Here is a 21,772-nt window from a genome sequence, read left to right as displayed (position 1 = left end):
CGTGGAAAATCGAGCTACTTTTTTACATAAATTGTTTTACAAATTTATCTATCTAATCTAATTTTTGATAAAAAAAAATATTTTCATCTAATTACATCAAGACAAAAAGTAATTTGAGACGATCTCACGTGTCGTATTTTGTTAGACGGATATCTTATTTGGATCATCCATAAAAAAATATTACTTTTTATGTCAAGAGTATTACTTTTTATTGTGAAAGACCGTCCCACAAGAGACCTACTCTCACATAAAATGCAGCAAATCGAACATGATGCAATACATGAGTTTACTCTTTTTTGGTTATCGGAGTCATCCTAAAATCAAGTAACGCGTGCCTTCATTTTTAAGGGATATTAAAGCATTCTCGGATTTAAATGAAAAAAATAGTGCAAAGGGACCTGATATAAAGACACCTGCAAAACGTCAACATAAAAAAAACTTAGATTTCATTGCAGATGTCACGACCGTCTTTTTTAGAGTACTCAATGGCCTCAAACTGGGGGGGGGGGGGGGGGGGTTTCCCTCCTTCCCCGAACAAGTGACGAAATTCGGCTTTACATATCCTCGGCCTCTCGAACAATAACTAAGCTAGCTGGGGGTATCTTTTTCAGCAGCACTGGGTTTGTACTTTGTAGACGGAAGCTATGGTGTTGAGTCGGAGTGGATCACATGCCATGATTTCAACCCTTGTAGTCTATCAATGCTGGCAAGGACTGAACCAGTTTTACTAAACATCGTGATCAAGAGCCACCGCAAAACTCAAATTTGTTTAAAACACTTGTTTATCACGTGAAATCAAGATCTTCTCCACATGCCTAATATACCATTTGCAAAAGATTTCAGATTTTGCCACAATGATGAATTGCTTTCCGGTTCTGCAGCTGGAGCTGGTACTTTGTGCGACTCCCTGTAGCATAAATAAACATAAATGCTTTACTGGACGATATACAAGACATGGAAACCAACATGAACACATTCTCCACGAATCCAAACAACATAAGCCAGCGATATTGAGTTGATTCCGTACTCGCACAAACGGAGAGAACATCACAGCGCACATACAACAGATCACAAAACATGCTCATGTGAACTTCAGGGCACAGGTATGACAGATATTCCAATAAAATTGTTGGCAGTTCGAAATGAAGTAGCAGTTCTTTAATTCTTTAAAGAGATCATATCATACAGTCAAGGCGAGAAAATATTACCATTCTTGTATCTCTAGTATTCTAGATTTTTGCTTCTTATCATCGGGATTCAGCTCATCGTATTTTAGAAAATCTTCAGGAGCCATCTCTTTCAAGTTAGTCTCCGTACTCTCAAGATCACGATGCAAACTACCTTCACATTCATCCATCAGGTGGTGAGATTGAGTTCCGCTATCTTTTGTTTTATCACTCTAGCAAAATAAGAACCAAAAATCTAAAAAATCAAAACCCACCACAAACAGCTTCATTGCATATCTTGAAGAAAAAAAAGTCTGATAAGCCTATGATCTATTCAAGATCGGAGTCGTATTTGAGTTTAAACTTATACAAGAATCAGACTTGGATCTCTGAGCATCACATTTAATTAACAGAACAACTAGAGTTTGTTTACCTCTACTGAAATTAAAGATTGTGACCCTTCTTCCGATTCAACATTCAGGGAACTGTCCTCAGGCGGCAGATTCAAGACTGATTCATCCACAGTTGCATAATTGCTTGAGAACTCTTCGGCTTCAGATAACAACTTCTCCTTGTCCACTTCCTTATCCACAAAAACTCTATTTCTATTAACATCATAAAAAATTGTGGAATTTGATTCTGTTTGGCTGCCTGACATATCCACGTCCATAGTTAATAATTCGCTTTCCTTATCTAGTTTTGCTGTTGATGGGGTGTCAAAACTATCTGCTTCCAATCTAGAGTCACTGCCTGGAATCAGTACATCTAAGGAAGGTTTAACAGAGTTGATGACTTCTTCCGGTTTCCTTGCTCGAGAGACCTCTTGCAAGCCAATGGTTAAAGATGAAGTATATTCCAGCTCCTGAAGGATCCGTCTTACAACATAGTAGCCACCGCCAACATTTTTTTTCGCATTGGTTGCAGTTGGGAACTTCCCCGCGTTCATTGTTCTGTACCTGTAAATCAGACCAACATAATTGAAATTCTCAAACTTTCACAAAGAAGTATAACCAGTGAATTTACTACAATATTACGTAGCAACAAAATATATTCACAAACTATTAATAATAACGTAAATCAAAATCTCATTAATAAATACTTCATGTACATAAAACAAAACAATCATCTTACTCACCAAATCCTATTTGTCTTCTCTGTGGTCGACGTAAAGACTGAAGCACGAAAATTCATGTAAATTACATTATTTGTGAATTGAGGGAATTAAACACAGGTTTAAGGAGTTAATTGCAGCGCTTGAGTTTTTTACCATTGACAAATATGGGGATGGGGCTTAGGGTTTTAGTCAATCATAAACATTGGGTTTTTTTATCACTGGAAGACCTGAAGAGCGCCTCACTATGCTTTAGATGTGGCTTGCACCCCATGAAAAGCGAGCGCTTAGGCAGATCTTTCAAGAGAGATGTGCCCATGCCACATTCTCCTACGAGCAGGGGCTGCACCCGCACCTAGGCAAGCCAGGAGCATGCCTTTGCCTACTATACCAGCAATGCAACAATTACACCTAAGTTTATCTGGTCTATCACACTAGCATACACCCAGGATCAGCCTTAATACGCTTCAGTAACCCATTGGTTGTGGTACAATGGTAACCCATCATTAAAGGCCATGCGTCAAATTTTCACTCACTTGTATCATATCATATTATCATGAATCATGACACATGTAAAAAAAACAAAATAGAAATTTAATATTTAAAAACTGAGTAGAAGAAATAGTCAAGTAGTTTGAGACTAATAAAAGTATACAGCCAGACCTAAAAAAAAAAGGAACTAACTATCCTAGAAATTAAGCTAAAATGGAAAAAATCACCTAGAAAAGGATAAGTTCAATGAGGAAAACAAATCATAGGAGGCAAATCAGTTAAACCACTTCTTAATGACAAATATTCTAACAATTTTAAACCTAGAGTACACAAGCATAAAATGTGAGGGCCAAACCGTAGAAATAATGTGGAGTGTAATAATTAATATCAAAACGTAAATCAGGGAAAACATGGAAATCACATACTTGTCCACATATTTTTCCACCATTGATTTGCGAACATCCTTTGAGACCCTTTTACTGGCCTTTTTCGTTTTTGATGCATCAGAAGGCACTGAAGGAGTAATTGATTTTCCCCGACACTGTACAATTGACTTGGGCCAAACATCAGACATCTCAAATGAAACTGTTATACATGACAGATATCAGCATTTTTACAAAGTTGAGAACCAACTAATTTCTAAGTTAAAGTTGCAAAGAATTTACATGCCATCTCCAAGTTAAAGAAATGAAGAGAAAAAGTAGATTGTAGTCCACAATCACAATTATATGTAGCTTAAACAGTGTCCAATGTTTGTACTTCCCATTTGAGCTCAAAAATAATGATAATATATGACAGAATATGTAGAACATATTTTCATTTCATAAAATTGAAAATCAAATCCAAGTATATCAAACATCTGTAATCACAGAAGAAAATACACCTTTGTCAAGCCAAGTATTTGACGACTTGATAACCCCATGCCGTCCACACAGGCAAGAGAACTTGGCAGGTACAACAACGCTCCGACTGAGCATCATCTAGCCTCCAATGACAACACAATCGTTAACATTATAATTTTAGTAAAATATCTGTGAACAAGCACAACCCTTCAGAATCATTTTGAATAAATTAAAGGGCATTGATTAAAACGAATAGGATTCCACAAAAATTTCTCCTTCAATAATTCCACCACCCTCAAAATAATATGAATAAACAACAAGAAAACAAGTGAATCAACACATGGCAGAAGAATCAAAGCTATCGAACCCCCCCCCCCCCCACCCACCCACCCACACACACACACACACACACACACACACACACACACACACACACACACACACAAAATGACCAATCAAATAACACATCTGATCAATAAGCTGAAACGACGGTAAAAATGTAGAACAGAGGAATTCGTAATGCGTAATCTAGGGAAAACTTACCGAGACGCTGGGCGTAGAAAAAATTTAACGGGCGAGGGTTTTGCAGCTAGCCAGTGGTTGTTTTATGAGAGGAATGAAGAAACAAGGGAGAGAGATCGGGGTTTAGAATAAATTACAGAATATAATAAAAGTAAGTTAATATTTATTATTCTATCATAAAATATATGTAAAATTTATTTATAAACAAAATACAAATAACAAAAAATAGAGTTTAAATATCGATTTTTACGAGAGTATGTTTTTTGTGAGACGGTCTCACGAATCTTTATCTGTGACACGGGTCAACCATGTTAGGTGAAATTTATTTAATGGGATGGAGCCCACATTAAATAAAATAATATAAATCACATATCCCAAATTGGTTTTTTAGTAAAACGAATCTAGGGAATTGGTTATAAATAGAGCTCAATTACTTCAATTATTGTATTCCAAAATCAAAAATTTTTTAGCTTTGATAAAAAGATAGTACATAGAAAAAAAGAGTGTATTTTTTTCTTGAGTGCGGGAATTCTCTTGTGTGAGTTAGAGAAATTATTTTCTCGGTATACTCGGGGTTTGGAGTGAGAAATATTGAGTGTATTGGTGTATACACTTGTTATAATATTTCTTCCAGTTATAAAAGTTGCAGTGCTCCATGGACGTAGCATATATTGGTGAACCACGTAAATCTTTGTGTTCTTGTTGGTTATTTTATTCCGCATTTGTTTGGTACTATATTATCATCGTGATCGACATCGCTTCGGTATAATTTCCCAACAACTGGTATCAGAGCCTTGTTGTGAAAATTCTGAAGAATTCTGAGTATGCTCTGTGGTTGCAGATTTTTTTAGATTTTTTGTTAAGGCTAGAGAAGTGATGGCCGGAGATGATGGATCGGGACCGGGAATCAACAAGTTCGACGGAACAGATTTTTCGTTCTGGCGGTTACAGATTAGAGATTATTTGTATAGCAAGAAGTTGCATCAACCTCTATCAGGAAAGAAGCCGAAAAAGATGGAGGATGATGACTAGAAGCTTCTTGACCGACAAGTGTTAAGTGTAATACGATTGACCCTAACGAAGAACGTGGCACATAACGTGGCGGAGGCAAAAACAACGGAGGAGATGATGTCCATTTTGTCGGACATGTACGAAAAGCCATCGGCAAATAATAAAGTACATCTCATGAAGAAGTTATTTAACTTGAAGATGAGAGAAGATGCATCGGTGGCTAAACACATCAATGAGTTCAACACAATTGTTTCATAGCTAACATCTGTTGAAATTAAATTTGATGATGAGATTCGGGCACTTATTCTTTTGGCGTCTTTACCAGACAATTGGGAACCGATGCGGGCAGCGGTTAGCAACTCTGTTGGAAAAGAAAAACTAAAATTCAATGATGTCAGAGATCAAATTCTTGCCGAAGAAGTTCGCAAGATGGATTCTGGTGAAGAAACATTATCAAGTTCTGCTCTAAATCTCGAGAATAGAGGAAATGGCAGGAGTGACGAAAAGAGTTTTAACCAATGTCATGGTAGGTCCAAGTCAAGAAATGGAAAAGACAAAAGCAACTTTGAAAAGAATGTGAAGTGCTGGAGCTGTGGTGAGACTGATCACTTGAACAAGAATTGCAAATCAACAAAGAACGACGCTAATGTTGTTACTGAGGAGGTACATGATGCTCTATTACTCTCCATGGAAAGCCCGGTTGATTCTTGGGTTATGGACTCGGGAGCTTCGTTTCATACCACTGATAATCGTGATGTATTCGATAATTACATTGCGGGAGATTACGAAAAAGTTTTCCTGGCTGATGGAAAACATTTAGAAATAATTGGTATGAGTGATATCCGGATGAAGATGACAAATGGATCTGTCTGGAAAATCAACAAAGTAAGGCATGTACCAAAGTTGACACACAATCTGATTTCAGTGGGACAGCTTGACGACGAAGGTCATAAGGTGACCTTTGGTGATGGTTCCTGGAAAGTGAAAAAGAGAGCCATGATTGTTGCTCGAGGAAAGAAAACTGGAACGCTTTATATGACTTCCAGTTTGAGAAATAAATTAGCAGTTGTGGATGCTGGAGCTAATTCAAGTCTATGGAATAGTAGGCTTGGGGATACGAGTGAGAAGGGAATGAAGATGCTTGTTTCAAACGGAAAGCTACCGAAATTAAAGATCGTTGAACACAAGCTGTGTGAAGCTGTATTTTTTGGAAAGCAGAAAAAGGTGAGCTTTTCAAAAGAGGTTAGAGAACCGAAATCAGCTGATTTGGAGCTGATACATACTGATGTATGTGGACCATCTCCTGTGACATCTCTTGGAGATCACTCAAGATATTATGGCATTACTGTTGACGATTCGAGCATGAAATTTTGGGTTTATTTTGTGAAAAATAAATCGGATGTTTATGATACCTTTAAACAGTGGGAGTTAGCCATGGAAGATGTGATGGATTCACTGTCATCCAATCACATGTGGGAGTTGTCAGAACTTCCTGAAGGTAAAAAGGTTTTACATAGCAAGTGGGAGTACCGGTTAGAACACGACGGTAGCAAGCGGTACAAAGAAATACTTGTTGTAAAAGGTGAAAAGGAAGTCATTGGTTACAGTGATATTTTCTCTCTGGTGGTAAAGTTAACTACTATTAGGGCACCCACAATGGGTGTTAAATGAGTGTTATAACACCCATTTAACACCCACTCTCCAATGTGAGTGGGCGTTATAACGCCCACTCACATTAGAGAGGGTGTGGGGCGTTCAATGTTTCAGTTTTTTTAAAAAAAAATTGGATAATTAGCGACGATTTTGAAAAAACCGTCGTTATTAGCGACGGATTTTCAAAAACCGTCGCTGCGTGTTTTGAATTATTTTAATTTTGTTTTCAAATTTTGAATTTCGGTTTTTTTAAAAAAAATTAATTTTTTTTTTAATTTTCATTCAAATTTTGTTTTTAAATTTTGACTTTTAGGTTTTTTTACAAATTTTTTTTTATTTGTAAACCATCGTATATATTTTATTTTTTTATTTTTAATTTTAAATATTTAATTAATGAATTTAAATGTTTAAAAGAATGTGGGTAAAAGAGATATATTGTTATAATGAGTATGTGGCAGTGTGACCCATAAATAATGAGTTTGAATGTTAAAAGGAATGTGGTTAAAAGAGATATGTTGTTATAATGATTATGTGGCAGTGGACCCCGTGCTTTTTGATGAGTTGGTGGGTGTTTAAACACCCAACGAATGCGGATGCTCTTAGGACTGTACTTGGATTGATGGTAAAAGAAGATTTACATCTGGAACAGTTATATGTAAAGACGACGTTTCTTCATGGTAAGCTAGATGAAGAAATGAATCAATCACATGGATTTGAAGTACGAGGGAAAGAGAAAATTGTGTGCAAACCTTCAGAAGAGCTTGTATGGTCTCAAACAAGCTCCAAGACAGTGGTACAAGAAGTTTGATGGTGAAATGAATAATGATAGTTTTCTGAGGTATCAGGTTGATCACTGTTGTTATGTGAAGCTTGATGGTTATTATATCATACTACTGATATATGTAGATGATATGTTCATAACAGGAGCTTGTCTGGAGGAGATTGATAAACTCGAGAAAGAGTTATCAAATGAATTTGCTTTGAAGGATTTGGGTGCTGCAAAACAAATCTTTGGAATGGGGATCCTTAGAGATCAGGTGAATGGAGTCTTGAAGCTTGAGAAGATTCCTGAAAGCAAGAATCCAGCTGATATGCTTATGAAGGCTGTTATCATTGAAAAACCGAAGTTGTGTTTGACTTCAGTTGGTCTCCTGGATTAACAAAGGAGGTATTAGCTGCTGCACTGATGATGTGAAGACATGATTGAAATCAAGTTTTCAAGTGGGAGAATTGTTAGGTGAGATTTATTTAATGAGGTGGGGCCCACATTAAATAAAATAATATAAATCACATATCCCACATCGGTTTTTTAATAAAACGGAACTAGAGAATTAGTTATAAATAGAGCTCAATTCCTTCGGTTATTGTATCCCAAAATCAAAAGCTTTTTAGATTTGATAAAAAGAGAGTACATAGAAAGAGTGTATTTTTTTCTTGAGTGCGAGAATTCTCTTGTGTGAGTTAGAGAAATTATTTTCTCGATATACTCGGGGTTTGGAGTGAGAAATATTGAGTGTATTGGTGTATACACTTGTTGTAATATTTCTTCCAGTTATAAAAGTTGCAGTGCTCCGTGGACGTAGCCTATATTGGGTGAACCACGTAAATCTTTGTGTTCTTGTTGGTTATTTTATTCCGCATTTGTTTGGTACTATATTATCATCGTGGTCGGCATCGCTTCGGTATAATTTCCCACAAACCCAACCGATATTCACAATAAAAAGTAATGTTCTTAGTATAAAAAATAATATTTTTTTCATAAATGACCCAAATAAAATATATGTCTCACAAAATACGACACACAAGTTTTTGCCTTTTTATAATATAAATAACAAATAAGGGTTGGTTTTAAAACTTGGCCCCTCTGATGCTTATAAAAAAATAAACAAGGGTAGAAAGAAAGCAAAAATTATAATTGCTAGCAGAACGGTCAAAACGTGAGAATTAAGTATTTAAGTTGTTGTACATTTCCAAAATTTTGAATTATTCAATTAACACTAGTTATATATTTTGGTAAAAAGATAATGACTCTGATGAGTATAACATATTTTAACCTAATTGATAAAGTTTAGCCCACCCTAAAAGTGCTAATTAGTAGTATCTAACATTAGAAGGGCACATTTGCATTTTAAGTTCATCTTATATTTTCTATAAATACCACTCATATTCTCTATTTGATGTAAGTGACTTTTAATTTTTTAAACTATCTCTTTTTGTCACATATTGGAGGTGGTCGTTGAATTGAGCGACGGAGGGTTTTCGTCGGATAATCTCTTACGTCTTTGACGTTAGTTCATGAAACATGTGACGATCCCAAGAAGATCAAAATTGGATTACTATTCCGTTGGCAGATACATAGGAGCAAAAGATCACGCAAGAGATTATCAATTTAATTGTATATATCCTTTGTCTCTATTGCAAAGCTACATCGAGTATACCTACATATTAAACAAGGTGGAAACTATTTATGTCTAAAGTATTAAATTTAACCAAAATAACAATAGCTGAAAGTATATTTCCATCCATTCCAATTATTTTGTCTCATAAATAAATACGTGATTTCGTTCAAAAAACAAGAACGTATGCAAAGTAGTTGCTATATGGACTTGTTGCACTAGTTTTTACCAAGTATACACTGTTAATTTTTAGTATCGTCTCATATAGAATGAATAGTTTGATATTACAAGTATTGTAATTGGTATAAACATGAATTTATTTTAAAAATTGAATATGATATTGGTAGCGTAAAATAAATATTGCGACAATTAATCAATGATTAACAAAATTATTAAGGAGAAAAATCAATAAAAGACAAATTGTAGATGTTTGATTTCACTTTACTGTCCACTTTGTTTAATTCCTGCCAACATTTATATCATAAATTCTTCTAGTTTGTTAGCCAAGATTTCTCAATATTTTTTACTCTCATTTCCAAGTGACAAGTAGAAAATTATTATGTGATATTGATTCCTGCAAATGCTAAACAAACAAAATAGACACAAGAACGCATAATAATACTCGAAACTTAACCTAATTCAAGTCAATTACTAACATAATATATGTGCTGAAATCACACTTATCAGGGTTGATTTAGCAATCGCACAAGTCGAGCCCGGGCTATGGCGTGATAGAACAGAAGAGCCGTTCACCAGCTGTAATACAAGGAAATAATATATATGCAAGACAAAACGTTATGTGTGTGAGAGACACTTCTTGAACTTATGAGATACAATTGACTTTTATAATAATTCAAGCTAATCATTTTTGTAAAGCAAGTGTGCATAAAAAGTAGTTGCTATAGGGGTCGATTGTACAGAAGCGCAAGCAAGGGTCTGGGACCGAGACGTGATAGAGTAGAACGTGCCCAAATGATGCACACATTTAAGGCCCACATATGCTTTTGTTTTTTCATTTTCTTTGAACAGGGAGATATTATTTACAATTGAATTTCAAACTCAAATATTCTTCTCAAACTCAGACATTGACATCAGAAAACCATAAATCATCCTGTTTAGTCTCCATGTTTCAGAATGCTAGAAGTCGAGGCTGCTAAGTTAAGCTCGCAATTTTCTAAATCTATATTTTAATATGTGAAATTGCACTGGATACATTTTTGAGTTAATTTGTATTGAATTGTGCCCAAGCTAGAACTTAAAACTTGACTATATAAAGTCGTGAATTTTGAAATTTGTGGACATGTATTAAAATAAAAGATTTACATGATAAACATATCGTAATCGTTATCTATCCATAACTAAGAATAAAATTTAAATCGGATATTGAAAGAGAACTTGCAAACTTCTGGTGGGGAATAGATAATGGCCAAAGGAAATTACATTGGAGGTCATGGGATTTTCTATACAACCCAAAGATCAGGGGTGGCCTTGGCTTCAGGAAATTAGTAGAGTTTAACCAAGCTTTACTTGCTAAACTGGTATGGCGACTTCTTAGACACCCTGACTAACTGGCTGCCCGTGTGCTTAAAGGGAGATATTATCGTCATCAATCGGTGCTGAATGCAGGGGTAGGTAATAATCCCTCCTATATCTGGAGGTCTTTCCATTGGAGTAAGGATTTCTTGGTGAGTGGCTTACTATGGAGAGTTGGGGATGGAAAATCAATACATATCTTTGATGATTCTTGGATCCCAACTATGAGTCAAAAATCAGACTATCGTCAGTTCCGTGGGAGATTGCACCTACTGTGAATACCTTAATAAAGAATGGAGTGTGTGATGCAGAGCTGATTCAAGCTAAATTTAATTCATATGTTGCAGGAGAAATACTTAAAATACCTTTACCATCAGCAGGAAAGAATGACTTTCTATACTGGCGGTATGAATTGAAGGGTCAATACACGGTATGAGATGGCTGCCGTCTACAAAGGGGTTTGTTCTCTACCCCGGAACATCAAGTGGGACATTCCCTGGACTCATGGTGGGCTTTCTTATGGAGTCTATCTATCCCACCGAAAATAGAGTTGTTTTGGTGGAGCATATCCCATGATTGTATACCTACCAACCAGAATTTAATGCGGTACCATGTACCATTTAATGAGTCTTGTAGTCTGTGTAATTACCCAGTGGATTCAACATTCCATAGTTTAATTTTCTGTCCAGCCACTAAGCATCTTTGGAAGAACACCCCTTTTGAGCATGTTTTAAGAAGGGCGACACATACCAACACATTGGAAATCTGCTTTTGGTTGAAAGAAATTTTATCTAAGCACGACTTTGAGGGGCTGGCGACTCATGTCTGGGCAATTTGGAAAGAAAAACAAAACTTCTTGCATGGGGATAGAAGGAAAGAGCTTGCCACCTGTATAACTTGGGCTTCTGCTATGCTAGCTGAATTTCAACGGGCTCGATTGAAAGAGTTGATTACATGTACAAGCGAGAAGAGTAGCACCGAAAGAATCTGGAAGCCGCCAAGCTTGGGTTCCCTAATGATTAATGTTGATGCAGCTGTGAACGAAGAGAGACATATATACAGTGTTGGGGGCGTAGTTCGTGACTCTCAAGGCCGGTTGTTACTGGCATTTGGAAAACAAATTAATCAACCGCTTACAGTAGTTCACGGTGAACTCCTGGCCATCCGAGAAGGTATCAAGCTTTTGTATGAAAAAGGTTTTCAAAATGTCCATATCGCATCAGACTCTCTCTTGGCAGTGCAAGCAGTCACTATCAATCAAGAGGACCTTGGTTACACTGGTTTTTGCACGACAGATATTATATAACTTATGACAACACCAGTGGTTTCTAGTATGGCTCATGTTCATAGATCGGCTAATAAAGTAGCACATAACAAGGCTCATTTTATTTTTTCTTCTCCGTCACATGTTATTTGGGTGAATGGTGAATTTTCTTTTTGGTTGGTTCAGCTTATAAATGATGATTTTATGCAATAAATTTACCAGCTTTTCCCCTCGAAAAAAATAAAGTTTAAATCTTCGGATCACGATCTATCATGATTTTTCGAAATTTGAAGATAAAGATGTCATGTCTATCTCGATAGCCTCTACACTTATTTAACCCTCGAGCCATTAGAAAATTTTACACTAATTTCACTCTACATTTTCTAGAATCACCCTTGCTCTTCACGTTTTGAAGAATAATATATAAGTGGGCTATTTTTTTTTTAAATATTGGATACACATAAAATCCCTTTCGTTCTATGATTTCAATTGAAAAATGCTCACTTGTTTTTGTAAGTGGGCTTATATATATAATGCTTTGCACACTTTTTTTTTTAAGTGGGCTTATGTTTTTTGTTAAAATATATACGTACGAGTTTCAAAATTCGATCGACGTGACATATTATTTCAATTCGATATATGATTGCTTCGCTTTGTTTCGTTTTCATATGATCATGTAATGGCGTATGTGAAAGTCCAAGATGAAGAAGGCTTTAGAGGGAATTCGTTCACGGGAAAAGACCCACAGTGAGCTTGTTTACGAGATAAGGCCCTCGAGAGAGCCTGTTTACAGGAGAAAGCCCCAAAGGAAGCCATCATTTTGGTTTGCTTTGATAACTTTTTGTTGTGGCCCCTAAACGACGGGCGGGATTATAATCATTTCACGATCTCACTCATCATGATCTCGCTCCTTAGAGTCTTAAAAACTAAGGACTGCTCATGTAATGTCCGAGATTTTTATCCTGTTAAACTGAGATTATTGATTGATAAATTGATGTGATTATAGACGGACCACTCCGAGACCAGATTTGGTAAAGCATGTGATATTATGATGTACGAGGACAGAAGGTCTCGCGCATATGCGCGACACGAGGAGCGCATATGCGCGAGCAGGGCAGAGAACCTCGTGCATATGCACGAGAAGAGGGCGTGCATATGCGCGAGCATGTGAAAGATACAAGTTCCGAGACAGTAGGTCTCGCGCATATGCGCGGGGTCAGAGCGCGCATATGCGCGAGCAGAGGAAATGTTATGCGACGAGACAGTAGGTCTCGCGCATATGCGCCGGGGAAGGTCGCGCATATGCGCGAGACGTGCAGAGTGTAGAATAAGCCACTTGTTCTTTTCGATGCAAGATATATATAAATCTTTCATTCTCATTCAGAATTCAGCAAGGAAAGAAACCGAAAGCTCCAGGAGAAAGTTTCAAGTTTCTTCAAATTTTAGAATTTGATTTTTACGAGATCCGACCGTTAGAAGTATGATCCGAGTTGAGTTCTGTGTTCCTCTCAACAAGAGCTTCAACGGGACGTAAGTTTTATTACTTTTCAGCATGTTTTGAAAACCTGATATTGAAGGAATCATGATATGACTGATATTATCTGTTCCTGAGATTGTTGTAATTGTATAATCGAAATCGGATCGCAGAACGGATACCGTATGAAATTGTTATCATTTTCAGATTTGATTTGATTGAGAATATACAGATTTGGTATTGAAACGGTGTTTATCGATTGATTATGAGTTGTTGAGATTTGTATCTGCTGATATTGTATTGCTGGGTATATCGAGATTGTGCTGTTATGCCGTCAAAACAGAATTAGATAGAGTTCTGATTATATCCAGTATTGATATGAGTTGTATTTTGATATTGTACTTCTCGAATATGTCATTCCAGAGTGGGTATTGACGACTTCGAAGAACGATCAGAGCCAGACCGATATTTGATTTCATTGATCAGATTAATCTACGAAAAGAAAGGTATAAATCAATGTTAAACCGGGAAGATACGACTCGAGTTAGATTCGACTTGAGTTTCCCAAAACCACATACTTTATTATATTGCATTGATGTTTGCAATTCATCAGATTGATATGCTTAGTCTATTGATTTATAGCAAAGCATGTATTGAGTCTATGGCAGATGTGCCGTGTAATTGGCAGATGTGCCAAGTCACTGGACATTTAGTGATATCGATGTTGCTTAGGAGTAGATCGACTCCTATTGTAGAGATTCGATATAGAAGGCCAAAGTCTGGGAATAAAAACGTACCACCATCTAGCTGGGAGAGTAGGTGGGAGACTGTTGTGTTCTTATTCGATCGGGATCCCTAGACTAGAGAAGAGTCGAGTCAGAGATTATGAGTAAAAAGTTTGATTTACAGTTTTATATCGATTCATGTCTTTCAGATTATGATACATGTTATTGATAATTGTTCCATGCTTTTATATCTGTTTATATGATTGCATGTATACATTTTTTATACTGGGAATATAATTCTCACCGGCGTTATCCGGCTGTTGTTGTGTTTGTATGTGTGCATGACAACATGTGGGACAGGATCAGGGTCGAGAAGAGGATGAAAGATTGAGATTAGAGTGGAGATTCGGACCCAGAAGTAGAGTTGTTCATCACTTAATATGTAGTGGTTGAACATTAGTTTGTTATGATTACTTTTGTACAAGACTTGTACTTTGGATCTTGATGTTGATCTTGTAAATGAAATAAGATTTATTTCATATGTTGCGCACTCATGCATTTAAAAAAAATTATGACCCAGTTTACTTAATTGTTACATTTGATCCTAATAATGATTAAGAAGATGAATTAGCGTCCGGATCCCCACAGATCAGTTGATCATGAAAAAGAATATGAATTTCAATTCCATTTGATTGTCATTTGTTCTGTTTTGTTTGATTTGTATTCGACATGCTTATCCTTTGAATAGTATCGTATAAATGTATACGTATTTGATATTCATTATGACCGATCGACCCCTATGTGCTGTGTATTTCTGAACACTCACCATTTACTCTCTCTCCTTAGATAAGAACGGGGATCGGTTATAGAAAGAGAAACATACCATGTTTTGGGGCTGGTTTTCGAATTTAAGAATTTATTTTGGTTATGTTATTTTGATTTCAATTAATTTGTAAAACTCTTCCTCGATTATATTTTGTTTCTTTGAGAATTTTCGTTGTAAAAATGAGTTATTTATGAAATAAACTGGTTTCGATTTATACTGTACTACGAGAATTGTTATTTTATGATTCTTTGATTGTTAAACAACATCGAATGTCGACAATTCGATCTCAGGGACGTGACAATAATAACAAGAAAGCTTCATGATATCATTGTAGCATCATCATTGGAGTGAGATATATGTGTATACTCATGATACATATATATACATACACACACGACATAATACAATTACATCATGGTTCTTTTTTTTTTTTACGTTTTTTTATACAATTATTATGGTTCCTTTTATACACTTTTTCATTTAGGTGGAGAAACTTGTAAAATCAAATCGTGCAAGGAGAACGTAAAATGACGAGTTGTTTCCTCTATTAATCTAGAAATTTCTACATAATTATTTGAAATTAAATATTTTTTTATTTATCCATGCTCTCCTATTTTCTAAAAATATATATTAAAAATTTAATTATTTAATGCACACAAAGTATGTATGCTAGCTTGTGTGTATTCTCCATGCGACACTCGCAATATTACATGCATCAATGTCAATCCACTTCGAATTCAACTTTTTTGGCATGAAGCAAATAAAGCCTGCTCACCCTCTAAAAAAGTGACTGGGGCCATGGTTTTGGAAGGATTTTTAAATTTTTGTACTGAAAATTAAAAACTACTAAATGTGAGGATTTTTAAAAAATTATATTGAAAATAAAAAATAAAGGTTCATTATATTCATTATTATTTTTTAATTGAAAGATAATGTAGTTGGTCTCTTGTGAGACAATCTCACGAATCTTTATCTGTGAGATGGGTCGACCCACCGATATTCATAATAAAAAGTAATACTCTTAGCATAAAAAGTAATATTTTTTCATGGATGATTCAAATAAGATATCCGTCTCACAAAATATTTTTGGATTTGCAAGCTGAAGTGGGTCGAATCACAAATTTATTAGTCTCAAATATCCTTATGGTTGGAACGAAGTCTAGTATTTGAAGGATGAAAGTGAGAATGGAGAAGTGAAAGACGACGATGGTGGTGGAAAAAAATAGCTAAGGGAGAGCTCTTCCGAGGTGGGTTAGTCCTAGCTTCAGCCTCGCCTCTCTTTACTTATTCGTTTACGTCTCTAACATGAGCTTCGGAAGAACTACGTCGGGACATCCTCACTGTCACCTCTAACACTCTTAGCTTGATTTCAGATTTACCCTCGACTTGAAGCTTTGGGATCAAGTTGGATTCAGATATCAGATACGGGCCCTCAAATAATCCATTGAGTATCCACCAATATTATTATTTTTTGGACGCATCCATTATAAATTTTAAGTAAAATATTTTTAAGTCTACATTTTCACGTACTACGAGTGTGACAATACTTGTTTCATTACCATTCTGGAACGCACATTACAAATTTACAGACATATGTTCTTGAATATTCTCAAGAGGAGCATGAAATATTAAAAAACAAATATGGAATTGTTTTTTGCATAATCACGATCACTTTTAATCTTGATTTGATGGCCTTAATGATATTTAATAATTTAGTAATCCAGCAGCTAATCTTGCTCTTAGTTCCTTTCTCAATATCTTCCCAGATGGAGATACGGGAATCGAGTCTATGAAAAATACCCGGTTTAATCTCTTGTAAAACACCACCTGCCCAAAATAATCCAGGAAAAAATATATTTGGAGTTATCATGTAATTGAAATAAGAGTAGGTAAGGTCTGAAATATCTATATCCGTGAGACAGATCGAATCGGTCCATATCTAAAATAAAAAACAATATTTTTTACATAAAAGTAATACTTTTTATGGTTCGAGTTAGGTCGGGTAGGAGATTTGTCTCACAAAAGATTGACCAGTGATATGACCTCGTATATAGGTGTTTCTGTGTTAAAAATAAATACGATATTTTAAAATTTGCTAATTTTATTTTCAAAAATATTGGAAATTGACTGGATTAAATTACCTGATCGGAGATATATTTCTTGATTTTATCCTCGGTGACGGTGGATCCACTCGATCTGACGACAAATGCAACCGGAACTTCACCGGCTTCCTCATCTTGCATGCTGCAATATTATTCCAAAAAAACAAAATACTAATAATAAAAAGTTTATACTTGTATTTTTTTAGGCACGAAACTAATAATTCGACGCTCGATTATTACATTTTTTTATGACGATAGAAATTTTAAAAACAAGTTGTAATTAGCTTACGAGACAACAGCGGCGGCAGAGACGGAGGGATGGTGGAGGAGAAGGGCTTCTAACTCCGCCGGAGCCACTTGGAACCCTTTGTATTTGATCAGCTCCTTCAATCGATCAACTATGAATATTTCGTCATTGTTGTCAATGAACCCTATATCGCCGGTGTGTAGCCAACCTTCTTTGTCTATTGTATTTTCAGTTGCCATCGGATCATTCAAATAACCTGAAAATTAAATATACATAAAAGATCGTGTTTTAAATCCCATGAAATATGTGTATTTTAATTTAATCTTTTCGTAAAGGCCAAAACTTGTGTGATACGGTCTCACGGGTCATATTTTGTGAGACGCATCTTTTATTTGAGTCATCTATGAAAAAACATTACTTTTTAAGCTAAGATCAAGTATTACTTTTTATTGTAAATATCGATAGGGTTGACATGTCTCAAGATAAAAATTCGTGAGATCGTCTCACAAAAAACCTACTCTTTCTTGAATAAGTGTCGTACTTAATGACGTAATTAATAATATAACATTCTCGTTAAGTGGTGAAAATAACCAATCGACAAATGATGGATCCTTGTTTGTGGAAGCTGGTCATCAACTCCATTTTTTCTTCAATTCCTGTTTTTTTAGTACAACATTCGGGTGATGGGTTCAAACACATGTATCTTCCTTGTATGTTTATGACACTTCACTCAAGTGACGGTGACATGACATGAACTACACGTTTTAATCAGAGTAACTTAGAAGCAAATATATACATTTAGATAAATACCAAACAATTACTCCAACGTCAATCTCATGTTTTGGCTCGATAGACAACTTAAGGAAAAAATTTGTGTGAGATGGTCTCATGAGTCATATTTTGTGAGACGGATCTCTTAGTTGGATCATCCTGAAAAAGTATTACTTTTTTATGCTAAGAGTATTACTTGTTATTGTGAATATCGGTAAGGTTGACCCGTCTCACAGATAAAAATTCGTGAGACCGTCTCACAAGAGACCTAATCGCAACTTAATTTGATGGGTGACCCAATATATTATTTGATTAAACCATACTCCAAAATTTACTATTAGAAGATAAAAAGTTGGGAATATAAGTAGCTAGTGGGTCTAAAAACTTAGTGATCCGTTGGACACATGTATATTATATAAATTTTATGTGATATATATATATATATGTATGTATGTATTATAACAAAAGTAATTGATTTGTTTTAAGGGAAAATTGTTTTTTTAGCATGGTATTTTTTTTATACGATTTTAGTTTTTTTATATAGACAAACGTGATATATTATAATTAAAAAATTGTATGTACCTTTCATGATTTGATCTCCTCGGATGCAAATTTCTCCTGGCTGGTTACGCCCCAACGACGCACGAGTTTCCGTGTCGACAATTTTCATCTCGGCGTTTATAACCACAGTCCCGCACGCACCCGATTTGATGTCGAATGGCTGCTTCGCGAATGCTAGGCACATCGACAGCACCGGCCCGGCTTCCGTCATTCCATAACCCTGCTTTTTTAACATTGGCTTTTTAATCCACTGTATGTCTCTCCACTTTAATCTTTTTCATTACTTTTTATATTTAAATTTAAGAACATGAACCACGAGTTGTAATCAATCTCACGTCTATTTCAAGTTTGAAACAAAATCTCGAGTTCGAAACCAATTGTACCAAACTTTTCTCGACTAAAAAATGTTAAGCGAGTATCATATTACAAGAAGAATTTGTTTGATTAACAATCAAAGTCAACTAATGTAACGCGATACTCGGAATATTTTAAATATTTTTTTTAGGATGAAATCAGATCTCATTTCACACCTCGATATAATATATTACATTGGGCTTATTTAATAAAATATTTTCCCCAAGTTACATTTGAAAATGATAAGAACAAATATATTCTTTTAATTTAATCATTAATGCAAGCATATGGAAGTTCGTAATTGGACGATATGTTGACATTAATTACCTTCATTAACTTAATATTTAATGACTTTTAGCTAACCAAGTAATTCATTATTAAAATAATCTAAAAAGTGGAAAATTATAATTTTAGTCAGTTTATTTGTTTGGGTTTTAGTCGTGTAATTTACCAATATTTAGTTTTCATCCACTAACTTGGATTTTATTTTTTGTTATTTTGTTTTATGAAAATATTAAATGTTTTATGTAATTTTTCGATGTTTAGTTTTCTTCGAATGAAAGACAAAAACTTATGTGAGACGATCTCACGGGTCGTATTTTGTGAGACAGATCTCTTATTTGGGTCGTCAATGAAAAATATTATTTTTTATACTAAGAGTATTACTTTTTATTGTGAATATCGGTGGGTTGACTCGTCATACAAATAAAGATTCGTGAGATCGTATACGAGAGACGTATTCCACGTGAAAATATCATTTTCTAAAGTCAAATATTTTTTGGGAATATATATTAAATGTTTTATATTTTTTAAAAACAGCTTAAATAATAATAAACAATTACCTGGCCAACTATCGCGTTAGGAAACTTGGCTCTGGCAGCATCCTCCAGCTCCTTCCCCAGTGGTGCCGCCCCAGACATCACCATTCTCACGGATGAAAGGTCGTATTTGTCCACGACCGGGCTCTTGGCGATAGCCAGAACAATAGGCGGAACGAAGGGCCCAATCGTCACTTTATATTTCTGTATCAGCTCCAAAACTGAGATTATCTCAAACTTCTGCATGATCAGAATCGCGGCCCCGACCCGCAACCCGCAAAGCAGAACCGAATTCAACGAGTATATGTGAAACATGGGCAGGACACACAGCATCACGTCTTCGCTGTGAATGTACAGGTTAGGATTTTCGCCATCAACCTGCTGCGCCACACTGGTGACCAGCCCCTTGTGCGTGAGCATCACGCCCTTGGGCAGCCCCGTCGTCCCAGAGGAATACGGCAGCGCCACCACGTCGTCCGGGTGGATCTTCACCGGCGGAATCTCCTTTTCATCCACCGACGTCAGCTCGGAGAAGCTGAGGCACCACTCGGCCGGTGGTGCGTCGATGCACATCACCTTCACGCCGCTGTCCAATGCGTAACCCTCGACTTTCCCGACGTGACAAGCTTGTGTTATGATGATCTTGGCTTTGGACGCCTTGGCTTGCTTCACAACCTCGGCGGGGGTAAAGTAGGGATTCGCCATGGTCGTTACGGCGCCGATGTGTGAAGAAGCTAGGAATGCAAACACGTATTCAGTCGAGTTGGGGAGGAGGAGCATGATGGTGTCACCCTGTTGGATCCCAAGTTTACTCAGACCGCTCCCGACCTTTCTCGACATCAACTCGACTTCCTCGTACGTGTAGACTTCCCCTGTCGGGCCATTTATGAGACATGGCCTCGTGCTATGTTTGGATATATTTTCGAAACAATAGGAATGCAAAGGAAGGTGTTTCGGGATGTAGATATCAGCGAGCTTCGATCGGAATATTATGTCTTCTTTCTTTGATATTGGATCCATTTCCAATGTGTAGTGCAAGAAAGATGATGAAAAAATTATGGGTATCAATTGTTTTTTAGCAGTAGAATACCCTAAAAATGAATGTTGAGTGTGTGAGCAGAATAAAGGGCAAGTTTTGGTGAGGGTTGGTGAAGGGTAGAAAGTTTACTTGATTAAAAGAAAGATCATTATCGATTTTTAATGAGAAATTATGGAATTTTTTATTTATGATTAATGGATGATTGAAAAACGTTAAATGCATTGAATTGTCATTTTTGTTCTAAAAATTACATGTGGGATATGTGTACTTATCATTTTGAGTTGTTCATTGATTATAGAAAATGACTTAGGAACAATTAACATTTGTGAATTACATAGATTTTAAATTTGTTCTTGTTGATTTGAAAAATATATAAAAATATTTTAATGTATGTATGTATTTATATATATATGCACTCACTTTGAATTGTTCATTCATGATAGAAATTGACTTAGGAACAATAAACATTTGTGAAACATAGATTTTAAATTTTTTCTTGTTGATTTGAAAAATATCAAAAAAATTATATAAAAAGATTTTAAATTATATATATATATATATATGGCAAAAACTTATGTGAAACGGTGTCACGAGTCGTATTTTATGAGACAGATTTCTTATTTGGATTATTCATGAAAAAGTTTTACTTTTTATGCTAAGAATATTACTTTGTATTGTGAATATCGATAGGATTAACACGTCTCACATATAAAAATTCGTGAGATTATTTTACAAAAGATCTGGTTTATATATATATATATTTCCGTAAGCTCATTGTTCTCACATGATTAAAGAATGTGTGGTGGGGTTGGTAGGAAAATTTTGGAGGTAGGTGATATAGAGATGTTTTCAATAGCTTACTTTT

The 21,772-nt window shown here is 35.6% G+C and overlaps 2 protein-coding genes across 5 annotated transcripts; both read right to left on the bottom strand.

Moving 5' to 3' along the window:
* Positions 1–315: 315 nt before the first annotated feature.
* LOC142521133 (uncharacterized) lies at positions 316–4,267 on the bottom strand. 4 transcript variants are annotated; one of them, XM_075624344.1, is made up of 6 exons: positions 4,155–4,267; positions 3,653–3,754; positions 3,195–3,354; positions 1,600–2,122; positions 1,209–1,399; positions 316–907 (listed from the first exon to the last, which is right to left on the bottom strand). In XM_075624344.1, exons 2-6 carry the CDS (start codon positions 3,747–3,749, stop codon positions 796–798), a joined length of 1,083 nt encoding a protein of 360 aa, XP_075480459.1. In that variant the 5' UTR covers positions 3,750–3,754; positions 4,155–4,267; the 3' UTR covers positions 316–795. The 4 variants fall into 4 exon arrangements, with proteins under 4 accessions (XP_075480459.1, XP_075480461.1, XP_075480460.1 ...); XM_075624346.1 differs by having other exon boundaries at positions 3,653–3,749; positions 4,155–4,255; XM_075624345.1 differs by having other exon boundaries at positions 3,653–3,764; positions 4,156–4,253.
* Positions 4,268–16,551: 12,284 nt separating this feature from the next.
* LOC142521098 (4-coumarate--CoA ligase 1-like) lies at positions 16,552–21,007 on the bottom strand. Its single transcript, XM_075624289.1, has 5 exons — positions 19,893–21,007; positions 18,718–18,916; positions 17,407–17,620; positions 17,157–17,259; positions 16,552–16,842 (listed from the first exon to the last, which is right to left on the bottom strand). The coding sequence occupies exons 1-5, from the start codon at positions 20,886–20,888 to the stop codon at positions 16,720–16,722; spliced, it is 1,635 nt and encodes a 544-aa protein (XP_075480404.1). The 5' UTR covers positions 20,889–21,007; the 3' UTR covers positions 16,552–16,719.
* Positions 21,008–21,772: the final 765 nt, after the last annotated feature.

Source organism: Primulina tabacum, chromosome 12, assembly GCF_025594145.1.
Source record: "Primulina tabacum isolate GXHZ01 chromosome 12, ASM2559414v2, whole genome shotgun sequence".
NCBI classification, from domain to species: Eukaryota; Viridiplantae; Streptophyta; class Magnoliopsida; order Lamiales; family Gesneriaceae; genus Primulina; species Primulina tabacum.
This window is presented reverse-complemented; position numbering and strand designations above follow the sequence as displayed.